Source organism: Hipposideros armiger, unplaced genomic scaffold (genome assembly GCF_001890085.2).
Source record: "Hipposideros armiger isolate ML-2016 unplaced genomic scaffold, ASM189008v1 scaffold_38, whole genome shotgun sequence".
Taxonomy (NCBI): Eukaryota; Metazoa; Chordata; class Mammalia; order Chiroptera; family Hipposideridae; genus Hipposideros; species Hipposideros armiger.
Genome location: NW_017731388.1, coordinates 113,837 through 141,768, shown reverse-complemented (window position 1 = coordinate 141,768; position 27,932 = coordinate 113,837). Strand labels below are relative to the sequence as shown.

General features: G+C 39.7%; 1 protein-coding gene across 9 annotated transcripts in view; it reads left to right on the top strand.

The window, feature by feature from the left end:
• Positions 1 to 27,228, top strand: part of FN1 (fibronectin 1) — a 67,484-nt gene extending 40,256 nt beyond the window's left edge. For 2 of the 9 annotated variants that reach the window (XM_019638312.1, XM_019638321.1), the window contains 21 exons: positions 1,024 to 1,206; positions 3,467 to 3,556; positions 4,862 to 5,131; positions 5,977 to 6,093; positions 6,768 to 6,932; positions 7,468 to 7,623; positions 8,293 to 8,406; positions 9,411 to 9,680; positions 10,840 to 11,027; positions 12,054 to 12,141; positions 13,176 to 13,352; positions 14,160 to 14,249; positions 14,486 to 14,665; positions 15,828 to 15,917; positions 16,881 to 17,338; positions 18,349 to 18,487; positions 20,694 to 20,858; positions 22,670 to 22,795; positions 23,319 to 23,425; positions 26,007 to 26,117; positions 26,449 to 27,228. In XM_019638312.1, coding sequence (XP_019493857.1) covers positions 1,024 to 1,206; positions 3,467 to 3,556; positions 4,862 to 5,131; positions 5,977 to 6,093; positions 6,768 to 6,932; positions 7,468 to 7,623; positions 8,293 to 8,406; positions 9,411 to 9,680; positions 10,840 to 11,027; positions 12,054 to 12,141; positions 13,176 to 13,352; positions 14,160 to 14,249; positions 14,486 to 14,665; positions 15,828 to 15,917; positions 16,881 to 17,338; positions 18,349 to 18,487; positions 20,694 to 20,858; positions 22,670 to 22,795; positions 23,319 to 23,425; positions 26,007 to 26,117; positions 26,449 to 26,523 — 3,359 coding nt within the window. In that variant the 3' untranslated portion in view covers positions 26,524 to 27,228. The remainder of the gene's footprint in view (positions 1 to 1,023; positions 1,207 to 3,466; positions 3,557 to 4,861; positions 5,132 to 5,976; positions 6,094 to 6,767; positions 6,933 to 7,467; positions 7,624 to 8,292; positions 8,407 to 9,410; positions 9,681 to 10,839; positions 11,028 to 12,053; positions 12,142 to 13,175; positions 13,353 to 14,159; positions 14,250 to 14,485; positions 14,666 to 15,827; positions 15,918 to 16,880; positions 17,339 to 18,348; positions 18,488 to 20,693; positions 20,859 to 22,669; positions 22,796 to 23,318; positions 23,426 to 26,006; positions 26,118 to 26,448) is intronic. The other 7 variants (XM_019638322.1, XM_019638320.1, XM_019638318.1 and 4 more) reach the window with 6 other exon arrangements.
• Positions 27,229 to 27,932: the final 704 nt, after the last annotated feature.

Genomic DNA, 27,932 nt, shown 5'->3' with positions numbered 1-27,932 from the left:
TTCTTTGTAGCTGACTAAAAGCCCATTGAAATTTAGGGTAGAGTGGAAGGGTGTTGTTTTGAGGTAGGAGGAAAAGAAACTTCGGGGCATGCTAGGTGCCATGGTGAGGTAAAGGAACTCCTCTTTAACCTCAGTCTGGGGACCAGCATGCAACATTATAAAGGTTCTCCGCCCTGCATGGTAAGAAACATGCTGAGAACCAATTTGCATGAACCCTCTTCACTTGCAAGTAGAATTCACTGAATGGAATTGTAGCTGTAGTCAACTCATGTCAGGGGGCAATTAAGGACCCTCTCGTGTTTTTGTCTGTGTGCATGTGTTTTTTTGGAAAGTACTGCTATGTTTCTCTTTGCTGTGTGGCAACTTAAGCCTCTTCAGCCTGGGATAAAATAATCTTCCATGGTATTAATAATGTACGTAAAATCCATGTGTTTAAAGGTATATTAAAATTATTGTTTAAGATATATTGATGGCAGAAAGGTTAAAGGGGCCTAACAGTACTATGTGTAGCATTTTAGCATTTTATTTTTAACAGTACAGTTGACTCTTGGACAACATGGGGATTAGGGATGGCGACCCCTTTGCAGTCAAAAGTCCACGTATAACTTTTGACTGTCCCAAAATTGAACTACTAATAACCTACTGTTGACCGGAAGCCTTATGATAGAACAAACAGTCGATTAACACATATTTTGTATGTTGTACAAATTATATACTGTATTCTTAAAACAAATTAAGCCAGAGAAAAGAAAATGTTCAGAAAAATCAAAAAGAAGAGAAAATACGTTTACAGTATACACTGAAAAAAGTCCACATATAAGTGGTCCCGTGCAGTTCAAACCTCTGTTGTTCAAGGGTCAACTATAGTTCACTATAATTTAGATTATATTTAGATTCGACTATTTGCATGATTATGACTCGTTTCCTTTATGCATGAAATTTTGGTTTTACCTTTTCAGCGATTTTTGTTAGCTTTCATTGTAAAATTACATTAACTTAGTCTTCCTTCTTATTTGAAACCAGCTGTCCCTCCCCCTACTGACCTGCGATTCACCAATGTTGGTCCAGACACAATTCGTGTCACCTGGGCCCCACCTCCATCCATTGAATTGACCAACCTCCTCGTGCGCTACTCACCTGTGAAAAATGAGGAAGATGTTGCAGAATTGTCAATTTCTCCTTCAGACAATGCAGTGGTCTTGACAAGTAAGCAGTCACATGTATCTGTTCAATAAATACTAAGCTAGAGCATAATATGCAAAGAAGCCTGAGTTCTCAGGTAGGAGCAACTAAGATCAAAACAGCTACAACAGAACCACAAACTAAACTCCAAACCTGACATGCAGCTCTGTAAATTTTGAAAGACACCTTGTTTATTATTACTATAGCTTTGATAGCCACAACTTTTTAAAAAGCACAGTGGAAAAACATCACCAGCAGTGAACAAGTTCTGCTTCCACATAAGCACATAAAAATAAATGTATGTCAAAAGAAATTATATGGCTAAATCTCAATGTTTGGAGAGAGCAAAAATGAGGATTGAAAACAGTGTCACCATATCTGTTTTATTACCATTTTTTAAAAAGTATCAGCAGGAAATCTATTTAGCATTTGAAAACGTAGAAATAGTGACTGGTTACTCAGAAGAGATTAGGATGCTCTTTTGAAGAAAAAGCCAGTTTAATTTGTACTTCAAAAAGAATCTGTTAGCAGGATTCCTCTGAAGGCTGACGACTTAGAAAACAACTGATATTAAAATAAACAACAATTTATGGAAATTGTCTCTTTCTAGTTCCTACTCTTTTGAAATAGATATCTTTTATTAAGGAAAATAAAAGTGGGCTGCACATGGTGCTGTGTTTCAAGTAAATGTTGCTTGTCAGTATTTTCACTATAATAGTTAAAATACATGCGCGTACATAGCAACAGCCAAAGTTTCTACGTATGGGAAAAGTGGCTCACATTGAAGTCCATTACCAAATGATGGTCTGAAAACATGCTCTACCTTTCAGACATATTTGAAAGAGTGGAAGCCAGCTAAAGCATGACCATAGCTTTGGTTTCTCATTTTGCGGCTGAGGGAAGAGCAGCCTTAGATCAGCCTATCAGCTGGGCTGTTGTTTCTGTTCTAGAGCGCTATTATCACCAGTGGTTACAGCATCATCCAACACTAAAGTTCCAGGACCAGTGTCTGCCCTATCTTAGCCACAGACCTGTCACAAGTTCATCATGTTTTCTGGGATCTTATTTTAGAGCCTAATCTAGATCTCAAAATAGCTATCTCCCCCCACCCCACCCCCCAGCCCCAGAGAAGCCATTATTATCCTGTTTTACAGCTGAAGCATCTGAGGTCCCAAATGGTTAAATAAACTGCCCCTGGTCAAACAGAATGGAGGAAAATGGATGGAGTCCAAGCCCCCAGCAGGAGCCTGTTAAGAAAGCCTGAGGGGAGATGTGGAGGGGGGTGGGGTTTAGTGAGTAAGAGTTCAATGGTTAACAACCTTACTCTGTATCTTTTTTGGTATCTCAAAATGAGAGAAGAGGATATCCAGGAATGTATATTTAAAATATTTTAAGAGTTCTGCTCTCACCTTAATATGGCAGAACTGATCACTTTCCCTTTGAAGTATGACCTTCCAGTAAAGGTTAACGGTTAAGACCATTGGTCATGGCTTGGGTCAACTCCTGTATGATCTTGGTCAAGTATATGAAAGAAGATAACTTCTTTATGCCTCAGTTTTCTCATTTTTAAAATGGGAATAGTTGTAAACCAAACTTTTGGAGGTAATGGATATGTTTATTTTATTTTTTTTTTTTTTAGCTGAGCCATCCTGCCACCTGTTGGCAGCTCAGCTCGGGCCGGGACTTGAACTGCTGTTGCTCAGAGCTCACGCTCTTGAGCGAGCTTTTAACCAACTGAGCCACTCGGCCGGCCCTGGATATATTTATTATCTCGAATGCAGTGATGGTTTCACAAGTGTATACATACATAAAAACCTGTCAAACTGTACACTTTAAATACATGCAGTTTGTTGTATGTCAATAAAGCTGCTTTAAAAAAAAAAGCAGCAAACATTTCATTGAGTTGTTCTGAGGAGTAAATGACAATCCACAGTGCCAAGGTCATTATTATCACATGCCCTCAACAGATGTACAATTAAGTGGATGATGGAAATATTACAATGCTACAGCAACTCCATCTTATTGCAGATCCGGCTGAGTCACACCCACAGAGGTGAGTTAGAGAGGTGGAACTGAGGGCAGGGCTTAAGGATGCCACAGGGCAAGGTGACCCTTCCTTATCAACTAATCACAGCTCATCTCCAGGTAGTGACGTTCACTTAGGTATAAGTAGGCTATAGAACTGGACTCTTAGATATTTTATAAGTTGAAATAGTCCCAGGGGTACTTTGGTATTTCATGCTTTCAAGAACAATTCTAAAATAAGTCCCTCTTGCCTCTTCAGATCTCCTGCCTGGCACAGAATATTTAGTCAGCGTCTCCAGTGTTTACGAACAACATGAGAGCATGCCTCTTAAAGGAAGACAGAGAACAGGTGAGTCATGTCGGCACTCTGCTTATCAAGGAGCTTTCACCTACCAATTTTAAATAACAAAATGGAATGCTACTTCCAAAAATACATCTCCATCTTTAGTGGTGGTGGTGCTTGTAGCCTTGTCATTATTTTTTATTGTTGGCCTTAAAAATTAAAAGACACCTTATTCAACTGTGACCCTGAATTTGTCACCAAGATTCTACTCTCTGCTTCCAGAGAGAACTGAAATTAGTTCAGAAAAGTTGTTGTCTGTCCTTTAAAAAAAAAAACCTCCTAAGAATAATATAGTGTCTATTATTTAAAGATGGCGAACATCCCTCCTGATTAGGCAGCTGTATCTAATGACAGACCCAAGCTGTCATTGTCATATATGTATTTTCCTTCTTTTACTAAGACAACAAGTTTATTTCTTTTTTCTACTTGGTGAAATATTCATTTGCTATAAAAAGGAATTTGAATTGAATCCCATAATATGATGTCCTCTCTGAAAGGAGTGCTCCTTTCAGTTTTTCCCTTTAAAAAAGTGAAATTTAGTATACCCACTAATTTATTTATTATAGTCCACTTGCTTCCAATATCTCACTTTGGTTTGAGTATATTATTGAATAGAATAAATGTTATAACTGAAATGGAAATTTGTTGGAAGTCTCAGAGAGGTTAGGTGATTTGAATTTGAGATGAACTCCAAATTCTTGCTAATTTTTCTATACTCACTAAATTCCCAATTCATGAGGAATTATTTGAATAGTAATTTGTCCAGAATAATGTCTTATTTTAGTTTTAGAAAGTTTTATGTTTGGCATCATTATCACCCTGTGGACATATCAATTCCTTCTTGAGTGTAGAAAGCTTCTTTGAGAGCCAAACACTTAACTTGAAAGTGGGCAGATCTTGTCTTACTTTGAAAGATGCACTTATAGGATAGAAACATAGAATGCTTGAACACCGAAGCATTTGAAAATATCAATTCCCAGAATTTCTTAAACACCTATTCAACTATGATGTGGAAACCTACTACAATGATACATGTAACCTAATGTAATGATACTTGGATTACTTAGCCAAAGAAAAAAAGAAAAGGATGCTTGAGTTGGCCATTTTGAATGGACTCAATTATGATTTGGAAATCTATATGTGGCTTATAATCAGTGCATCATAACCTGATGTTTATGGCAATTCATTGTGTTAACGAGAAAGAACAGAAACATTGGATGTATGTTATTTTCCCCTATACTGTTTCTCACTTCCTAAGCTGGTGGTGTCTTTTCTTTCTCTCTCTCTTCTTCTCCTGGGTGGGAAAAACAGGTCTCGATTCCCCAACTGGCATTGACTTTTCTGATATCACTGCCAACTCCTTCACTGTCCATTGGATTGCTCCTCGAGCCACCATCACTGGCTACAGGATTCGCCATCATCCTGAACACGCTGGTGGAAGACCACGAGAAGACCGAGTGCCCCCATCTCGGAATTCCATCACCCTCACCAACCTTAATCCGGGCACAGAATATGTGGTCAGCATTGTTGCACTTAATGGAAGAGAGGAAAGTCCTTCCTTGGTTGGCCAGCAATCAACAGGTAACTTGTTTTCTGGTCTTCACAGAAACTCAGAGGACTTTCCTATGCCAGTGATACCTTCCGTGAAACAGCTTTGTGTTGTCTGAGTCATGGTCTCTTAAAAAAAATAGATCATGGTTATGAGACATAGAGAGGGAAGTGAGAATATGTAGAGAAAATCTACTTTGTAAAATATATTAAAGACAATACTTTTTTATCCCAAGAAATTTCTCACCTGATTTAAGTATTTATGCATTTTTAATAACTACAGTTTTATTCAAAATATAGAAAACACTCTGTTCAGAGTTCCCTTAAAAAAATTATTTTAATGTGATAGTGTCATTGTTCTTAGAAGATAGATGCTGAAGTATTCAGGGGAAAAGTATCATCATGATATCTGTACCCTAGTCTCACGTGGATTAACAAAAAGACAGACAGATTTTATATATATATATATATATATATATATATATATATATATATATATATATATATAGAGAGAGAGAGAGAGAGAGAGAGAGATAGGTGTCAAACATTACCAATTAGCAAATACCTAAAGGAAAGGGATATGGGCATTCATTATATTATTTTTGTAATTTTTCTGTTGTTTTAAAATCTTTCAAAATAAAAAGTTGAGGGAAAAAATACTCTTCAATAAATTTGAAATGATCATTTTATCACAACTTGAATTGGCTCCTTAACCTCTTTCCTTGAATTGTTTATACTTTTTAATTCTGCTAATTTTGTATACTATTGACATTATTACATGAAAGCATCATAAAGGCGATTATCTGGAAAATGAACAGAGCGAACTTGGGCATCATTTGAAAGTTAAGGATGTGAAAACTCTCCCTCGCTTTTTCTAGTTTCTGATGTTCCAAGGGACCTGGAAGTTAACGCCATGACCCCCACCAGCCTGCTGATCAGCTGGGACGCTCCTGCTGTCACAGTGAGATATTACAGGATCACCTACGGAGAAACAGGTGTGTTAGTAAAATGCTATTTCACACTCCGCTCAAATCAGAGGCTGTTATGGGTGATCTGAAAGCCCCACGGTGAACACACAGTTAAAGAAAGTTTGGCAAGTCCATTCAGTGGAGTCTTGTCTTTTCCAAGAATATGTGGAACATACATGTGATATAATTGGTGGCAGAATCAAGATAAAAAGTTGTTTGTGTAATCCTAGAGGGGGAACAGTAGAGCTGAGGAAAAAGGAATCATAAATTCACAAATATGTTATCAATGGTGAAATGATAAGTGATTCATATTTTTCTTCTTTTTACTTTCCTGTATTTTCAAATTTTTATTTAACATAAATATATTCCATTAAAATTTACAAAAGGAATATAATTTATACAATTCTGGGTAGAGTATTCACCGTCTTCCCCCTTCTCATGTTAATCTACAACTCAGTGACTTTTTAAAGCTGGGACATTAAACTAACATTAACTGCAATTTTCTCCCAATTTTTGCACACTTACCAAGGCTGACCACATACATCAATAATTATACCTTTCTGTTCAAGCCTTATTAATAGCACTCTTTTAAAGGGAATAAGTAAAGATGTGACTTACATGCTGTTCTCAATACGTTAATTCATTTACTCCGGAAGTACCTCTCAGTCCCTCATACTCTGAACTAACCTCTTCTCAAACAGGAGGAAGTAGCCCTGTTCAGGAGTTTACTGTGCCTGGGAGCAAGTCTATGGCTACCATCACTAACCTTAAACCTGGAGTAGACTACACCATCACTGTTTATGCTGTCACTGGCCGTGGAGACAGTCCAGCAAGCAGCAAGCCAATTTCCATTAATTACCGAACAGGTACTGACTCTTCTGGGATGACATGACATAGGCATATTTACTCAGATAGCTTTTACAGTGTTCTCCCAAGGTATTTTCCTCATTGTAAATTGATTTTCTTTTTTAAAGCAACACCTACAATTAACAGACTTTTGAGCCATGTATACAAGGAAGCACCCCCAAGGACAGGGACTTTTGTCTGTTTTGTTAATCAGTGAATTCCATGTGTTTACAATAGAGACAGATATAGAGGGCCTTTAATAAATATTTATGAATGAATGAATGAATGAATGAGCTGCTAAAGTAAGAAGATAAATACCTACTTGGAATGTAGTTTCTTTGTGAATGCAGCAGCCATCTTGAAAATAGGTCATGGTATCTAGATGCTTGCCCTACCCCCCAAAAAGCTATCTCTGTTTCTGCAAAAGAAACACTTGGGAGTCATTAATTTTAGTAAGAGATCATCCTGTATATACCAGAACTTGAGACAGGGCCTTGTCCAGTCTTGTTCCCATGGACTGCAGCTTCACTGGTTCCTTCTTGTTTTTACTTGTAGAAATTGACAAACCATCCCAGATGCAGGTGACTGATGTTCAGGACAACAGCATTAGTGTCAGGTGGCTGCCGTCCAGTTCCCCTGTTACAGGTTACAGAGTGACCACTACTCCCAAAAATGGCCTGGGACCATCAAAAACTAAAACTGCAGGTCCAGGTAAGAATCGCCAGTGTCTCACATATATCAGAAGATACAGAAGGGCCCACACAGTATGCTTTTTAAAAATAAATAGCCACTTGATTCATTTATCATTATGTCAGATTTTCCCAATTTGTGAATTCAGGGCTCAAGATCATTACCTACTTCCTTCACAGTAAAATTTTAGGATAACTGCATTTTTCTGTTTTTACATGCATAGTCCTGTTTGATGGTGTGGACATCTTAAATTATTAGTTCCATCTTTGTGGTTTTGTTTATCATGTACACCAAGAAAAGAGAGATGACCTAACTGACTTTTTAAGATCATTTTAGCTCTTGTTTTGTTTTGGTATAAAGTACTTATAAATTTAGGATCTGAGGCAATACCTTAAAGCCAAGTTAATTTCCATTTTTTCCCAAGATCAGCATCATTCATTGTTGGGGGCATCATGTTAAATTTTGTAGCTTATCCTTTAGTGCAACTTTACTCCTATATGGTTAATTTGTATTAGCAATGAACGTGTTTGTCCAAGAGGAAATCCATGTCTGACTCCTCCATATTTTCATGATAATTCTGCAAATGAAAATCCAGGCCACCACACATTTACCGCCGAACTCTGAATGTCATTTGGATGAACTTACAGTGGATGACATAGATGCTGCATTTGCTTTTCACTCCCTTTGCAGATCAAACAGAAATGACCATTGAAGGCTTGCAGCCCACAGTGGAGTATGTGGTTAGTGTCTATGCCCAGAACCAAAATGGAGAGAGTCAGCCTCTGGTCCAGACTGCAGTAACCAGTACGTAACCATTGCTCGTTTTCCATTTTCAAAGTCAGGTTTTGTTCTCAGGCATCTGAATGCCATCTGTGTGTCTTTTGCGATTATACATAGGCAAAGCCAACTTGTTGGGGTTTTTTGAGTATTGAGCTGAGTCCTTTACAAACATTATTTTTCTTCTCAGTGCCAAGCAGTGAACATATAGGGAAAGAAGTTGTGGAACTACCATAGTTAGTTGCTGTGCTTTAAATTTCTTTTGCTCATATGGCCTCAGCAAAATCTTATTTGCCTATAGCACATCTATGAAATATTTTGCTAGGACCTTCTTTTCTATGACTGGATGGTAAAGTTGATTGAAGTGTGCCTCGTGAAGCCATTTGGAGGACTGTGGCTGGACCAGAGTTTAATGTAAATACTTAATAGAGGGGAGGAAAAGAACGGTTAAAACAGGATTTTAACAATTTAAATCTAACATTGAAAATCCACTTTACCACTTCCGAAGTATAGAAAATCCAGGTCTGTGAGACTAACATCACATCGCAAAAACAAATTTTGGTAGAATATCTTAAAATTAACATAAATCAATGTTAATCATTGTCCAAGAGGAAACCCATGTCTGACTTCTCCATATTTTCATGATAATTCTGCAAATGAAAATCCAGACCACCACACATTGACCGCCGAACTCTGAAAGTCACTCAATGACCTTACAGTGGATGACATAGATGCTGCATTTGCTTTTCACTCCCTTTGCAGACCAACACAAATGACCATTGGGAGGACATTTTGCAGGATGTCTACGCATCTTGCATACATCTATGTTTTCACGAGTGACGCGACATTAACTATTCTTGAAACCAATAATGCTTAAGCATAAATCAAGTAATTTTCCATGTAATCGTGGGTTCATTGGAATTTAATTCATCAAAGAAAACGGTATCTGCAAAACTGCTTTGCATGTTATAAAGATGCTTGTTTCACAACTTGCTTTTCACATAACTTCTCACCGTTAATTTGCCTAACAGACATTGATCGCCCTAAAGGACTGGCATTCACTGATGTGGATGTTGATTCCATCAAAATTGCTTGGGAAAGCCCGCAGGGGCACGTTTCCAGGTACAGGGTGACCTACTCAAGCCCTGAGGATGGAATCCATGAGCTAGCCCCTGCACCTGACGGTGAAGAGGACACTGCAGAGCTGAAAGGCCTCAGGCCTGGTTCTGAGTACACAGTCAGTGTGGTTGCCTTGCACGATGCTATGGAGAGCCAGCCCCTGATTGGAACCCAGTCCACAGGTATATGGTTCGCTGCACCACGTGGGTGCTCCACCGAGCAGCGGCTTTATGCCCTGCTGAATGAATTACACGTCATCGGGCTATCGATTCCCGTGTTAGGGGGTGACTGAAGAGCAGCCTCTCTCTTAGGAAAGACCCTCTTAAGAGGACTAGTACTAAAACAATGAAGTATAGGTGATAGTTAGATAAGGTCTGTAATAAAAAGGAAATTTTGGAGTCACTTGGCTTATCAACAAGGCCATCAAGTGAGGCATTTGAAGATAATACTAAAATTGTGGATTATTTCCTAAGCTATGACTGACTCCCTGTGGTTACCTTCACTGTGTATAAAGGAAAGAAGTTTGGCATCGTAGAGCTTAATCTAAAAAAGAACCCAAACTGGGCCATTTCGTAGCAGCATGTTTCTGAGAACACGTGGGTAAGACCTTCCTTCTCTGGTTAGATATCTGGTGCTGGGTATATAATTTACTTAAAGGATTGAGATCCAGACACACAGGAAACAGATGATAGGGCAAATGCTGTTCACAATACTTGATCCTCTCGTGCATTGTTTCTGAAGCAGAGTGGAATGCTAAAGATGTGTCCTTGTGACAGCATAAACCCTGGAGGTGACAATCTGTGTTACTGCTCTTTGCTTCTCTTTTCTGCTTCTGTTGTGAGCCAATTTTCTTATGCTGCACCACAGAGAATATTTCCAATTTAGCAGCGATATCTGCCATGGGGTCCAAGTAAAGAGAATAACAAACATAGTTCTAACCCTTGGAGGATGGCATACTCTGTGAAATGGTTTTCCATACAAAAAGAATTTATATAGGAAAAGGGCTGTTGCTCATCTTTCTGTACAGATGGAAAATCAATTTTAATGCCCAATAAATTAATTTGACTTTTTTTTTAAGGGAAAGCAAAAAACATCTAAAATCTAAAGTCTGTTAGAATTCTGACATTTACTCATGTTTCCAGTGATTTTGAGCATTGGTGGATATAAAACATTTTTCTCGTTTTGCATTCCTTCTTGTACTTTCTTGTAAAGAATCTTTGCTTGACCAGGGAACCCAGTTAACCAAACAAGCACATTCTTTTCTACTTCTTGGAATTCACTTTATTTTCCATATTCCCCATTTCCTATAAGATAACCTCTAACCAATGACCATCCCAACAGCCATTCCTGCACCAACCAACCTGAAGTTCATTCAGGTTACACCAACGAGCCTGAGTGCCCAGTGGACACCACCCAATGTTCAGCTCACTGGATATCGAGTGCGGGTGACCCCCAAGGAGAAGACAGGACCAATGAAAGAAATCAACCTTGCTCCTGATAGCTCATCTGTAGTTGTACCAGGACTCATGGTAAGAAGCACCATTTTTTTTTTTTTTTTTTTTTAGCTGAGCCATCCTGCTACTGGTGGCAGCTCAGCTCGGGCCGGGACTCGAACCACTGTTGCTCAGAGCTCACACTCTTGAGCGAGCTCTTAACCAACTGAGCCCAGAAGTGCCCTTTTTTATTGGAATTAAGGAGTAGGTCATCTCTTACATAGTTTAAGGTAGTGGAAATATAATATGATAATAAATCTAATTGTGTTCTTTGCCCTTAACCATCGAATAATTTTATTGTAATTTTGTATCAAGTAGAATTCCTTTATGTTGACCTAAGTTTTTCTAGATGACTATCAGGTACAATTTTATTAATCTCTTTGGATGTTGCACAGATCTTTAAAAGTGCCTGCATTTTGTTTATTTTAAAAGGTTGTGTGTTGGGGGGCACATTTTATATATCTACAGACTGAATGTATAAATCCACTTTAGTCGTGTATTTTCTGCGCTCTGTTACCGTGGCAAGGAATATTGTCCAGTTTGTACCATTGCAGCCTGACCTTACCTTCATTAAAGTATTTTTTAGTCTTTCTAGATGTGCATGCAAAAAGCTAGCCAGGAACCTAGGAAATTTATGTCCTTTTTCACATAGGCCTAATTCCAGGAGAAACTATAGAAAGAGGGTTCAGAGATAGACTAGAGAATTCTCTTTGCCTCTCTATGATCAGAAAAATTCAAAGTTTACAGCTGTCAGTTCACAAAGGAGGACAATAGACTAATACCCATTTTTCTCATTTTGTATTGGCTTGGTTTAGGTGTGTAAGTTGTGGTTTTACTTGGACTTAACCCCTAAGCACATTTTTAAATTCCTGTAATTTAAATAGGTTGTTGATCTTTTGTGGTATAGGAATGAAATTATTCTAGGAATTTATAGTGCTTTGGGTTTTATTAGGTTTTTGGTTTTTTTTCCATTATAACCATGGCATTTTTCTAATGCTGTAGTGAAAATCCCCGGGCTTCAGAAGATCACATTGCTAAAGCTTATCATGCTCTTCTTTCTAGGTGGCTACCAAATATGAAGTGAGTGTCTATGCTCTTAAGGACACTTTGACAAGCAGACCAGCTCAGGGAGTTGTCACTACTCTGGAGAGTAAGTAATCAAACTTTTTAGTATATACAAACATTCTGCATAAACGAAAATTAAAGAATGGTAAATGATTTTCTAGATCGCTAAGTTAACAATGGAATGATTCCCAATTTGGGAAGTGATTTGCGCCCCCAACTTTTTTATTTCCTATTGGTTCCTTTTATGCCCCTCCAGAAAGTGGTCTATTGGCACATAAATAGAATCACTTCATAATGTTAAAACACTGGTGTTATGAACTAAGACAGACACCTAGTTTATGCTCTATTTGTTAGAATTTGTTTTCATAGAGTTAAGTTTGGAGAGGACATGCTGCCTTCTACTGCATCTTATCAGTGCAATTAGTATTGGATAAATGTGGGCTGAGATTTTAGTTTTTGCCATATCACTAATTCATGGTACGTTCTTTCAGAAATTATATAGAGTGTCAAAAGTTTCTTCATCTTGGGCCGGCCGAGTGGCTCAGTTGGTTAAGAGCTCACTCAAGAGTTTGAGCTCTGAGGAACAGTGGTTTGATTCCCGGCCCGAGCTGAGCTGCCACTGAGCTGCCAACAGGTGGCAGGATGGCTGAGCTAAAAAAGTTTTTTCCTCTCTAAAATAGGGATGGCATTGTACCTGTTGAGAGAAAAAATATAAAGCCCTATAAAAAATGACAAAATACTAGCAATACATGCAAATATCATTGCTAGCTGGCCATATTATTGTGACTCCTACTACACATATTTTACATTTTAATAAATTAATAATTTTAGAATTTATTGAGGTATTTGTAGATGTTATACAACCAGCCTTGGGAACCCCTGGTAATATCTGTAAAACTGTTCAGTTCTTCAGAGAAAAAGGTATGTGAGGTGAGTATTTTCATATTTCTAATTACTGTTAACCTTTCATTCTGGATGCCACAGGAGAAAAATCTACACGTTATTTGTCATTTGTAGAAATGGAAGTATTTGGAGTATAATAAAGAAACGCTTCCAAATATCAAAACCTTACCTATAGGAGCCAGCCTGGCACTAATCTCTAGCTACGATCCCATGCAGATGTCAGCCCTCCAAGAAGAGCCCGTGTGACAGATGCCACTGAGACCACCATCACCATTAGCTGGAGAACCAAGACTGAGACGATCACTGGCTTCCAAGTTGATGCCATACCATCGAATGGCCAGACTCCGATTCAGAGAACCATCAGCCCAGATGTCAGAAGCTACATCATCACAGGTCGGGGAACTCACTGCACTGACCACACATGTTCACTGCCATTCACAACATAAATTAGCTTAGTAGTAGTTAGTCTAATTCTACCACTTACATGGATTAAATTTATTTTCAGTTGTTTTATGCTAACCCAGCTCTATTCTTTAAAAACTTATTTTCCAACCAAGATCAGAAATAATTTTGTCCTGTGAATGCCTGATTTTATCTGTTTGCCAGAGCAATGTTATACGTTCCATTCATCATTTTGATTTTTAATCAATGTACCCTTTCTTATATAAAGAAATTGTAATGTAATGATGAAAACCAAAAGAAACTAAAATGGTGGTGTATAGCTCTTAACATGAACATAGATTATAAAGCGTAATTAAAATTTAAAAAATGAACAACACTACTTCATGAAGATCAAAGTTGTAGTCAGAAAATGTTCAATATCTGGGTCGATTCAGGTCATTTGGAGATTTAAAATCCTGATCCCAGTTGCCAACCAATGACCATCTGATGATGATAAAGAGAAAACATGCCAAATAGGTGCTCTCCCCTCAATCTCTCAGAGGGCCTCTTCTAACATCGCATTTTGTATTTCAAATTTATTGTGGCCAATGTCTTTGCATCGGTGATTTTCTTTTGAGATATGTGTCTCATTAACAGTTAACACCCATACCATGCTCTGACTTATTGCTCATAGGTGAGCCACTTCTGTGGTCTATATAAATATGGGATGGTAGAAGAACAGTGAACATTGCAGATGAGTTTGAAATGCTTTTTAGTAAATCAAAGATCAGGTAAAAATAATCTTTTCACAAATCCCAGGTTTACAACCCGGCACTGACTACAAGATCTACTTGTACACCCTGAATGACAATGCCCGGAGCTCCCCTGTCATTATCGACGCTTCCACAGGTAACTCTACTGTCTACTGAAGAAATGCCACCGACTTATATGTGATCAGTCCATGTGAACTTAAGAAACAAATGCGAGGCTGGTATGTTTGTATTGTAGATCTCAGTGAATTGTTTTTTATACTTTATAGAACTCTCAGGGTCTCTCGAGGCCGTTTAAAAGGGCTGGGGAAAAAAGTGTGGAGTAATTTTCTGGTCTACTCGTTTTCTTAGAGACTTAATTTTGTGTTCTTCCAGCCATTGACGCACCATCCAACCTGCATTTCCTGGCCACCACACCTAACTCCTTGCTGGTATCATGGCAGCCGCCCCGTGCCAAGATTACCGGTTACATCATTAAGTATGAGAAGCCTGGGTCCCCTCCCAGAGAAGTGGTCCCTCGACCTCGCCCCGGTGTCACAGAGGCTACTATTACTGGTATGGCTGCTTCCATGCTGCCGTTTTTCTCCTGACTCCCTTAGGACACACAAAGTGCTTATCAGACTCCAACTGTGTCTTTGATGCGATACCATGAGAACAAGAAGCCCGTTTCTGATAAATTAAAAAAACATTCTCCCTGTAGGAGCTGTAGAGCTCAATACCTCCCCAAAGGCATGAACTCATAAAAATGCAGTAATTTCAATACTGTCACAATAGCATAACTACAATCCTTTTATTTGATGTAGGTTTGTCAGGTATCTGTCAGTCTAGTCCTAGGAAAATACATTGTTCAAAGCAAACGAGCTCATTGTGATCCTCTCCTCTCCCTCAACTCCCTAAAGACCTGATGATCTTGCAGGACTTGCTGGAGTGCCACCTGCCATTACCCCTTATTACCCACTTTCACAGAATAGGTCTTGAGGCAAAGTGATTCCCACCGACCATACTGTAGAGAATGCTGGGAATGGGGTGTAGGAGTTATCCATTTCAGTGGGAAGCATCATAGGTCTCTGGTATTATTTTTGTCTGAGAGATTAAGTTTTCAAACTGTGTATCATCTGTACTTAAAAGTCCTATAGAACACACAGGTACCAAAAGAAGACACTGTTGTTTCTTTTTTTTAGAAACTGTGGTGACAGGGAAATAGAATAAAATATGGAAGCTGTTGAATTGGATGTTTCCTACAAGGACCCCACAAAGACTGGTCACTCTCTCCTGCAGAGCACTTACCTATAGTCTAACTTCACAGATCCTGCCCCTGAGGGCTGTCTGGTTACTAGGCCTAAGCAGGTTCAAGTGTACAATCTGCAATGATCTCTCCCAAATGTATGTTCCACTGGCAGTGCACAATGCTGATATTTCCTGGAACCCAAAAAGGCAAATAAGCCCACATGTTAAAAGAATATCTAGGAAAAGTTAGCATAAAAGTGCTTCTTTGTGTATCAGATTTGTTAGTAAGATCATTAATTTGCTAAGTGCCCATCGTCTGTAGAGTATTTTGGATATTTATGGGGAAGAAAGTGAAGTTGATTTGACCTTGAGATGCCAGTGGCCGGAGGGAGAGATGACACTTGCTCCCAGGAGTGTCTCCTGGTGAGATCAGCTTCCACTTGACTAGCTGCGCCCAAGACATAATGTGATCTGTCCTTCCCTCCCTCAGGTCTGGAACCAGGAACCGAGTACACAATCCAAGTCATTGCTCTGAAGAACAACCAGAAGAGTGAGCCTCTGATCGGGAGGAAAAAGACAGGTAAAGAAAGAGCTTTTGCATGTCAGGGGGATGGTTGAGACAAAACTAATTACAAATGATCAATTTTGTAGTGAAAATGTGCTCCAGGTTTTGATGCATTTCTCATGGAACTTTTTGTTCTAACAGCATTGCATATATGTCGTGTTCTTTGATAGTAGGAATGACCTAACATACTCTGTTGTGTTTTATTTTTTTCTTGAGTTCAGTTTTACTTGTTTCTTAACCAGTCAAAATAAAGCCTTTTATTCACCTTTAAAAATTTCAAAAGAAATTCAAAAAACAAATTTCGAAATATTAAAATATAAATGTAAAATTGCTGTTGTTGCCATTTTTTTATACCTTTTGTTGAAGTTAAAAATGTTTTTTAAAAAGTTGGGAGAAAAATCCCTCTTATTTGTCTTTATTGTTTGGTTTCTGAAACTTGGAGCTAGAGAATGTTTAGCTCCCAAACTCAGTTTAATTTGAAGAAAATGTGATTATTCCTGCTGCTAGAATTTTAAAAATAAACATGTATGTATTTTTATTTATTTTCACCATTTCAAACCATACAAAAAAAAATGTTGAGCCAAACTGATGCTGATATAATTAGTGTGGATTCTTGTTCATATAACATGATTCTCAAATGAAAAAAAGGGAAAAAAAAGGCTGCAAATTTCAGTTTCATTGGCTTAATTTGAGCAAAGGCAACTTCTGTGGTGCTCAGCGGTCCAAAGCTTGGTGTGTATGATAAATTCATACTAACACTTTTTTCATTCTAAACTACAAAGAAATCTTTGAGGAAAAAAAAAATGTAAAGATTCCTTTTATGGAAAAAGTGTTTTGTGAGCTAAGAGCTGCTAATGTTCCAGGGGCTTTGATCAGGTTGATACACAGTCATTGTTATCTGAATTGATAATGACTACTGCTGCTACTTCTGGGAGCTTAACACGCTTTGCTTTTTTGGCTCTAACCTCTCTTGGCTAGATGAGCTTCCCCAACTGGTAACCCTTCCACACCCCAATCTTCAAGGACCAGAGATCTTGGATGTTCCCTCCACAGCTCAAAAGACCCCTTTCATCACCAACCCTGGGTATGACACCGGAAATGGTATTCAACTTCCTGGCACTGCTGGTCAGCAGCCCAGTGTTGGGCAACAGATGATCTTTGAGGAACATGGTTTTAGGCGTACCACACCGGCCACCCCTGTAAGGCATAGGCCAGGACAATATCCGCCGAATGTAAATGAGGAGATCCAAATCGGTCATGTCCCCAGGGGGGACGTAGACCACCACCTCTACCCTCACGTGCTGGGACTCAATCCAAATGCTTCTACAGGACAAGAAGCTGTCTCTCAGACAACCATCTCATGGACCCCATTCCAGGAAAGCTCTGAGTATATAATTTCATGTCAACCAGTTGGCATTGATGAAGAACCCTTACAGGTAATTAATGTTTCTCTTTACTTCTGACTGGGAAGCTTAGAAAGGAATAAGCTAGATCACTGAAGTGACCAAAGCTCTGATGTAACGTGGCTACGTTTCTAGGACCTCTTAGAAAGGCGTCACACTGAAGCTCTGATTTTTTTCTGTTTTTAATCTAGTAGAATGTGGTTCTACTTTGGAGGGATGTACCAGGGTGTCATTAGTTTTTATTTAGAAGAAAGAATGTAATCATTTCTATTATTCTCACACATTTGAGGCTCTTTAGTAATATAGGCAAAGAAATGATCTTAGAAAAGAGAAACAGCCTGCCTGAATTTACATTCATGCTAAGGGCTAAAATGCCATCCTTATAGCTTATCCTTGAAGAATCCCATTATCTACAGTATGTCTACATAGAAAGAACTTAGGTGAAGCTGTACGAGTCAGCTGTTACAAATGATAAATTCTCCAACTAAAACTTCTGTTCTTTAATTTGTCTTGCTGGTATCAATTTTATTGTGTTCTTATTTTTAGAAAGTGGCAGAATTTTAAAAACTGACTACAACTCTGGAAGATTTATGAGCCTAGAAATTTGAGTTTAAGGATTTACCCAAGTGTTTTAAAGACCCCATGTTGGGGTCAAGTGCCACCTTCCATGGGATCAATAAATCTCCCTACATAGCAGTGTCCACATTTTATGTAAAGGGGGCATGGCCAGGGTTTCCAGAGAGCTTGACCTGTACTGCAGCAGGATGAGAAGGAGACTGTATCTAGAACTACTGAGGGATCCTGGTCACTACGGAGCATATGGGGTAGATTTCTGGCAGGAAAACCTGGCAGGTAGAAGTGAGGACCCCTCACCCAGTTTCCATTTCTCTCCTCGGCTGGTTGGAACTTTTACCCCTTCCCTCTTTATTTATCTCTTTATTTTGTTTACCCAGTGAGGGTTACTGATGAAAGAATAGGCGAAGTCATGTGGATTCCTCACTCTAATGCTTTCTCCCCCACTTTGGATGTGCCAATAATTATAGTTCCGAGTACCTGGAACTTCTGCTAGTGCCACCCTGACGGGCCTTACGAGAGGGGCCACCTACAACATCATAGTGGAAGCATTGAAAGACCACCAGAGGCACAAGGTCCGAGAGGAGGTTGTCACTGTGGGCAACTCGGGTATGTGAGTGCGTGTGTCCTGCAGGCCCAGGCTCCCCTCTGGACTACACCAGAGATGCTCTTTCTACCGACTTCTCTGTTATCGCTGTTGTCTTTTAACTTTGGGAAGTAATGTTGTACATCATCAGGAAGCAGATGAGCAACTTTAAATTCATTTATTTTCCCCTCATCATATCCTAGTATCTTTGTAAAACATGTACATATTTGACAGAGTCCCAGACAGTGACATGATGATAGACCTGGAATGGACTTCATATATTTAGTCCAACACTCTTGAGTCCCTGCTAGTGAGTATCTGAGTTGGTCCAGGGCACAAGTCTCCTGATCTCTTTTGCCAGACCCCATGTTGCTGTCCCCTCGAGTGACTTTTAAGTACCGAAACTAATGACCTGTAAAGGAAATTCCCCATCTGCAAACATTAGGGACAGCTGGTGTTTGTTCCTGACGTAAACTGCTACCAACACTGCCCATTTCTGTCCAAAGAGCTCCCTTATTCCAGTGTTGTTTCAGTTTTTTTTTCTGATTATGTAGATCCAAAGCCTCTATCAAGGCTAAATGGTCATTGACTCTTTGTACCACCTGGAAAAGTCCTTTTAAAGCAGTAGTGTATCAGTTGGATTTTCAATCTGCAGCAGCTGAAGATTCACCAAGGAGTATGAGATAAGGAGTAATCAAAACTGCGAACCTTGAATCTTCCAACCAGAGGGTTCTCTATCAGCAGGGAGTGCTAAATTCTTTCTCTGCTGAGTGACAGGCTTTATTCCTAGGGCCAGTTTACTTAATCCGGCATCCTTCCTCTTTTGATAGATGATGGTGCTATTTTACCTGCATAAACGCCTGTGAATTAAGCGGTTGAGAATGGCGGGTAGGGGTTGGGGGAGTGGGGGGATCATTTTGTGCTCCTTGCAGTGCACATCTCTGGTCCTGCATAGCCCCTGTCTCCTGTGGTTGTGCTAGTAGAATGCCACATAAAAGGGATGTTCAAGAGCATGAAGGTCTTTGTGCTTTTTTTAAAATCATTCTTTTAAAAAATGATTCCACCTCCATAACTTTAGTCAGGTGGAGTTTTAACTCCTGGCTATTTTTAGGAGGGTGATTAAAACCCCTAGGAGCAGTTTAGTGTTTTCTTCAATTTTTCTTTCCAACTCTGTATTCCCAGCAGCAGTATTCTGCATTCTCTCCAGGTCCTCCTGGCTTTGAGACATTTTAGACTTCTTAGTTTCGCCCAAACCCTGCTTTCTGCCAGGGTGATGCCTTTTAAAATATTAAGCACTTCAGATATCTATAGCTTTTGAGCTTTTAAATTTTTTGCACTGTAAAAAGAAATATACACAGTGAGATTCAAAGTCCCAAAAGTTAGTTTATTTAATTTTTAGAGAATAAGTTGAATCATGCTTTGTTTGCATAAATGATTATAATAAGCTTAAAATAAGCTTTCCCAAAACATAAAGACCGAGATCTTAGACAACATAAAGAGGTTCTATTACTTATTCCTAAGTCATTCATATCCCGTTGCTTCCTCTTATTGGAACAATTGATTTTATTGATAAAGTAAAACAGTCCTACAACTATGATAATAGTGTACAAAATCTAGGATTTTTTCACATTATAATAGAATATAAAAATGCTAAGACTTTTGCATTAGAAGCAAAAGATGCCCTCTAATAATTATTGTTGATTTGGTGAGCACTTTCTAAATGTTGGCAATAGACCAGTGCTTTGAATTCATGATCTCATGTAATCTTCACAAGATCCTGGGCAGGTGGAGATATTTTTGTGGTTATCCCCATATTACAGATGACTACAATATCATAACTAGCTTAAGGTCACTCAGGTACTGATGGAGAGGCGTTTCCAGTCTTTATATCCCACCGAAGTTCTTAACTAGCTTAAACAGTGTCAAGATCTCTTCCACGTTCTATGGACTAGAGTTACCCGAAATGATTTTTTTAGAACTGATGGCAAAAATGATATATGGGTTCCTTTTAAGATGCTTTTTTGTGGTAAGTGTCCACGGGCAACACCTAAGTGTTCTTTATTAGAACAGCTGTTGCATTCATAGAGCAGATGAATGCTTTCTCATGCTACTGGGATTTTTGTTTGAAATTAAGTCCTTCTATAGAATAATTCAGTTTTCTTCTTATGGTCCAACACCACCAATAAAATCTCTCTCTCTTTTTTTTTTCCCCTCCTTTCCTTCATGTAGTTGACCAAGGCCTAAACCAACCTACGGATGACTCGTGCTTCGACCCCTACACCGTTTCCCATTATGCCATCGGAGAGGAGTGGGAGCGATTGTCTGAATCTGGCTTTAAACTCTCGTGCCAGTGCTTAGGCTTTGGCAGTGGTCATTTCAGATGTGACTCATCTAGTGAGTAGCTTGCTTTGTCCACCCACTTGTCCATCCATCTCTTCTAGTTCCATGCATTCGCGCACAGTGCCAAGGACTCATGTTTGGCCGACACGGGCTCTTCCAAACATGAAGCAAATGAGGGGAGACTGCTTGATTCGAAGTAACATTTTGCATCATAGAAAAATGATGGGAAATTTTACTTGTGGAATATTGCTTCATTTCAAGGGTGCTATGTCAAGATGACTGTTAATTAAAATAGATTTGTGACGGTAATATGATTTTTAAAAACTTTCTGTTAAAATAAATTAACAAAGTCAAATTCTTTGGAGCCAGGTCGAATGGGAGACACAAAGAAACCCCGAATCTCTTTTAATCTTTAGTGCTGACTGAGTTCGGACACGAACATTTATACTCACAAACACTCTGCCGTCTTTCAACACAAACCAAATATATTATACTGTACACACACAGAGAGACACACATACACGCATATCACACAGACACGTACACACATCGGGTAGCTTGAATCTTTCTAAGTAATGTAGGGAGTACAGATAATGTATAGATAATTAAGAATATATTTGATTTTCAAGTCATAAAGAAATTTTAATAATTTAATTATTTTTTTTTTAGCCAAAATGATCCGAGGGATTACTTATTCTGCTGTGAGATCAGTATTAGAATTTATAAACTTTTCATTTATGCTTTGTTTTTAGGGGATATATTATTAACAATTGGCTCATTTTTTATTTAGACATATCCAGAAATCCTATTTAGAGAAATAGAACATAATAGATTTAAAAAATACTTTCAAAGTATTTTACTTAACTTGTACACATGAAGTGGGTTGATTCAAACTGAAATATAAAAACAAAGAATTTTTTTCAATGCAGACTACTGTGCCTGACCATATGAAAATGGAAAGACAGAAGTGCCATGTTGTCTAGGAGTTGGAATTTTTAACATTTGGTATCAGATAGGTGGTTTTTAATTTTTGAACTGAACTACTTTTAAGTTTGCATATTTATTATTACCTATATAAGTACTTAGGTGCAATTGTGGGAGCGATTTTTTTGCTCAAATTACACGTCTTTGCTTAGATGTCATAATTGTTAACTTAAAGTTTAAGGAATGAGTGATGCTGATAAAATGGAAGTAATGTATTGTATTACAACTTCTGAAGTGTGTTTTGCTTCAGTATAAACCTTGGAAATTGAAAGGTCATTTTTTATGGATAGTAGTAAAGATATGTAACTGTGAATATTAGATAGGCCTCAAAACCAGTCTTGTTTTTACGGATAATAACCCAATGACTTAACCATTTTGTTTGTTTTTGTTTTGCTTTGATACACAGGTTTATTCTTTTACTCTTCCCATTTATAAGCAGGTTGTGGCATGTGGAAACACACTAATCTTTGTTTTTTCGGTTAATTGAACTACTTTGTATCCAGGTCTCTGCAAATCGAAAGTGATTTTTCATCTATGATCTAGTCCCAAAAGAAGACGCCAGTCCTACTTTAGTTTTCCACAATTTTAAACCTTAACCGTGAGAATTCAAACAGAAGTCATTGACCATTCTTGTGACATGATTATGGTGGAATAAACTGGATCTTAAAATTGCCTAGAAAATGACAAACTGTAAAAGATAATTTTTTGAAATTGAACAACAATAGAAAAATGATTTACCATCGGACTCATGACCTAACTTTCCTTTCCACTCCTTCCCGACACCTGACTTTTCAAATCCTGTGACACATCCAGTGCATCACCGGTCTTGTGAAACAGAACACGCCACTGACTCTTGATCTCTGATTTTCCCCACCCCACAGAATGGTGCCATGACAACGGTGTAAACTACAAGATTGGAGAGAAGTGGGATCGTCAGGGAGAAAATGGCCAGATGATGAGTTGCACGTGTCTTGGAAACGGAAAAGGAGAATTCAAGTGTGATCCCCGTACGTTGCCACAAATCACCTTGAGTGCCTTATTAAGCACTCCTGCACTCGTTACTGCGCTGTAACTCATTCACAGAAATGATTGGAGATTTTAGGTCTCCTTGAGGAGTGAACAGTGGGTTTGTTAATCCTCTGATTTGGGAAAGCGGAGACTAACTTCAAAAAGGAGTCATGATTTAATGTCATTACAGGGCACATTAGCACTTTTCCAACCTGAGCATTTTGACTGTAAACTGCAGCGAAATGTTACAAGAAAGCTCTATGGGCCTTTATATTCAATTTTTAAAGTAGAATCCCGATCTTCCCATCAAAACCTTTTCAGTTTGTTAGATCTCGTTTTTGGAAATGCTGCCCTATGGTCTGTACAGCGGTACCTCTCTTACCAGTGCTTCCCGTGAACATGAGGTGTGTGGGTTGTGATGATACAGATGTAGGAGAGAAACGAATCCATCCCTCTGCAGGGGTCAAGTCTGTGCGAATGTTCTCAGTCTTACGCGAGCCTCTGACTTATGTCTCCGTGTAGATGAAACGACATGTTACGATGATGGGAAGACCTACCATGTTGGAGAACAGTGGCAGAAGGAATATCTTGGTGCTATTTGCTCCTGCACATGCTTTGGAGGCCAGCGGGTAAGACCAGATGTGCCAGGCTCCCTGCAATTTAGATATAAAGATAAAGTGATGAGTCAGGGTTAAGCTTCTTGTGTGTGTGCTGTATATACAGATGTGGCAGTGCCCCTTATGAAATGCTGAAACACCTCGTTTCCTGTGGGCACATAGCTGCCGACATAAAGTTCCTGAATACCCTTCCCATTCTCCCTTTCATGGCAGCCTCAGCCCCTCCCACACCCACTATTCTCAGGCTGTCTCTTTCTTCAGCAACTAAAGTGTTAAATGCTGGAGGCCTGGGTCTCCAGCTCCAATCTAAGGAGCAGGTGCCCCTGTGGCATTGTTGTTCAATATTTAGAATATCCCAGATCTAAGAAAATGCCACCACTTTGTACCCTCTCTCAATCCAAAACTAGATTCCTGTTATAGGTCTAGCACTGTGCAAAGGAATATGGGACCAGCAGGGAACGAGAAATGCTCCTGGCTCTTTAAATGATATAGTAGTTGGGGACATTACATTAGCATACATTAAAAGTCAAGCTAATTAAATAAGGTTCTGAGTGAGTCTGACAAGGGTCTGACAAGTAATACAGTTCCCATATAAGCTGGAATCAGCAAAAAATGTCATGGAAAAGAGAAGTGTAAACTGGCTAGGGTTTAGGATGGTTAATATTTGGTTGGGGGAGGGGAGGAGGCAGAGAGACCGGAGTAATCACACCCCCTGGGCTAGGAAGGAGCTGGCACATTTGGGCTCCAGTGAGCCCATCCTTTGTCTGGTGTCTTGTGGTGAGAAATTAGATGGGAAGAAGTGTGTGTGTGGGGGCGGCGGGGGGTGATGGGGTGGGGAGGCACTTATGGAGGGCCTTAAAAGTCCATTATTTAGAAGCCAGTGCTTCTCAACCATTTCTAATCTCTTCTACTCCCATATAACAAGAAAATGCTGGGCCTTCCTCTAATATCTGAAATTTCAAAATGACTCTTGTAACTCAAATCAAAGTAAAGGGACATAATAGTCCTTTGTTTTCAGCAAAAACAGACCCTCCCCACCGCCCTCCCATTCTGGTACCGGCAGAGCCCGCCCCCTATTCCAGGGGGGAGACTCACTGGTTGATGCCTTTGGCGCCAGCCAGTTGCAGAGACCCACGAAGAGGAGCAGGATGGGAAACCATCTTTAGAAAGGTTAATCTAGCAGCAGGGAAGGGTGGGTCTTCAGGGGTCCGCCTGTGTGACGCCTGAGGACCCGGGGCAGCCTGTGAAAGCTGATCTCCTTGCCCCTCAGTGGTCAGGTGGGGAGGGAGGCACTGCCATTCTGACAGAAACTGAGGAGTCTGTCTCTGTCTCTCATTAACACTTATAAAGTCTGTTGGTCATTGAACTCACTCATTTCTGGTAATGTGCTTGGTACAGAAATATGAGATGGAAGGTGAATTTGTGGGGAAGTAGGTTTTGGTCTCACTTCAGCATCGCCTCATTATTGATGCACATGAAGCTGCTCACGTGTGACGTATATTCTTTTCTCAAGCAAAGTGCTGAATGAAACACTTAAGACAGGAGTGAGGACGGTTACATTTTGCTATGAAAGCAAGATTCATTGATTCTCTAAGCAGGCATTTACCCATAATTGTACTAGGCATGACGGGGAATATGCTTTTAAATGGAGAAATATGTCTGAAATATTTAACTGACAAGGTAAGAAAGAAAGGGTGTCATTTAGGGTTTTTTGGCTTAAGAGAAAAGCCCAACTCAATTTAGGCTAAAGAAGGCTCATGTAACTGAGAAGTCCCAGGAGCTACCAGCTTTGGGCCATTCCATCTATGGATTCCAGTCTCACTCTATCACGTGCTTCGTTCCTTTGTATTGGCTCCAGAAGCCTCCCCACTGTTGGTGACAATGATCACCTCCACCAGCACCAGGTGTGTCTCCAACCAGATTAGGAGCAACAGTGAAAGAGACCACGTTTCCTCACATTTCTAGCAAAAATCTCAGGAGGAGCCTCACTGGCCCAGCTCGGTCCCATTCCCACTCTCATGCCATTTGTAGGCAGATGAAAGGCTACCAAGTCACTGGCTATGGACATTTAGGAAGGGAGTGGCAATCTGGTGCAATAGGAAAAGCAAGGCCGGGAGTCACCCAGCTGGGTGGCAGCCACAACTTCACCAGCAGTTCACTGTGACTTTCCCGCTCCCTCTGAGCAAGTCACCTCTCAGGATCTCATTTTTTCCTTACCTGTAAAGCGAGGGTGTTTGTCCATGTGATCTCAAGTCCTTTTTAAAAGGATTCTAGGAAAACCCCTTCTATCATCTAGTGTGGAACACTTCTTAAGGAAGCTGGGACTTGAATGAGCCTTAGCAGTTGGATGGGGTCTGAACAGGAGGAGAAGAGAGGACATTTCAGGAGAAAGGAAAAGCAGAAATAGACAGAGGCAGCCGTAAGATGTAGATAATCAGGCAAAATGTATTCTATGAGTTATAAATGCATGAAATCATCATCAAAGCGTCCTTGGTGGTTAAGTACATGAAGAGCTGAAATTCTTTAACACAAGCACTAAGTTGTGATCTTGTCTTATCACAAACCCCATTTGACTTGATGCTTCTGCTTGCAGGGCTGGCGTTGTGACAACTGCCGCAGACCAGGAGCTGAACCCGGTCACGAAGGCTCCACTGGCCACTCCTACAACCAGTATTCTCAGAGATACCATCAGAGCTCACACACTGTAAGTGCATTTGGACCCCGAGTGTTCTCCCCTAAATGAAATCAGTCAATAATAGGGACTCTTTCTGCAGGTAGTTTTCCTTTGAAAGAACCAATTTCAAAACATCTTTTATGAGTTAAGAGTAGAATACTGTATCCTGTAACATAATTTAGGTTCTAATATATTCAATTGTTGAACATCTCTTATTAGCCTGTATATTGCTGGGTTCTTAAGGCTAGAAATATTCCATTTAGAAGTCATTATCACAGAAGCCCACCCCCCACCCCTCTTTTTTTTTCGGTATACTTTGCAGTATTTGCCGCTGACTTTTCTTTTTCTTCTATTTTCACAGAATGTCAACTGCCCAATTGAGTGCTTCATGCCTTTAGATGTACAGGCTGATGACAGAGAAGATTACCGGGAGTAATATTTCCAACCCAGAAAAACAAGCAGGGATCTCTGCCAAGGCCCATCCAAACTGGAGTGACATTAGCAGACCCCATCTTAGAGTGTTTCTTTCTTAAGCCCTTTGCTCTGGAGAGTAACTTCTCCAGCTTCAGCTCAACTCACAGCTTCTCCCCAAGCATCACCCTGGGAGTGTTTTGAGGCTTTTCTCATCAAAAAGGGGCAGTACATTGCCTGTGCTGCTCCAAAGTATTCAGTACCGCTCAGTGTTTGAAATGAAATGATTCTAACTTGTGATTTGGTTTGGGAGCAGCAGGGAAGCACAGGCAGCAACCCAGATGCAAAAAAATGTACTGAAATGACAATACCAAAATTTTAAGTAGGAAAGTTACCCAAACACTTCTGCTTCCACTTAACTGTCTGGCCCGCAATATTGTAGGAATGGCATGTCCTTGTTACTGGGATATTTAAAATATCCACAGTACTCACTTTTTCCAAATGATCCTAGCAATTGCCTAGAAATATCTTTCTCTAACCTGTTATTTATCAATTTTTCCCAGTATTTTTATATGGAAAAAAATTGCATTGAAGACACTTAGTACGCAGTTTGATAAGAGGAATTTGGTTTGATTATGGTTGGTGATTATTTTTTATACTGTACATGCCAAAGCTTTACTACTGTGGAAAGACAACTGTTTAATAAAAGATTTACATTCCACAACCTGAACGTCTTGCCTTCTTTTTTATATACAGACATTGGGGAAAATAATAATCCTTACAAATGCCCTTTTTCTTTTCAACTCAGTGAACTTTTGAAAACCTATGATGTGCACAGCTAATTCTTGGGTGATTTCAGTATAAGAATTTCTAAGTCTGCCATTACATAAAAAGATTCATTCTTATCCTTTCATCTCTTCAGTAATGGAGATAGTTTTCTACTTTCTGCTTTACCAGATTTCAATGGACACAAATATTTATTTAACTTGCTTGCTAGTTCTTCAGAGGTAAAATCGAGGCAGCTTTTTTTTAAAGATTTTTATTGGGGAATTGTGGGAAGGGAAACAGAGAAGTTGCTATCGTTTTGTTCTTCAGTCTAGTTGTGGAGGATGTTGCTTCACTGGCCCAAGTTGGCACCATCATTGTGCTCTTCCCGGGCGAGGCAGATCAGTTGCTGGCTTCTGGACGGCCGCTCACGGCAGCTGCTGGCTGCTCACACTGGCTGCTGGCTGCTCACACTGGCTGCTGGCTACACACGGTAGCCCATGGCAACCCACTGCAGCAGGGGCTGCAGCCTATGCCGTTGCCGGCAACTCACGGCAGCCCAGCTCCAGGTTGAGCTGTTGTTTATCATCTTAGCTGTAGAGGGCAGTGTCACAGGCCCTCATATGTGGGATCCGAACCGGGGTCCTCTGGTGTCCCAAGCCAGCTCTT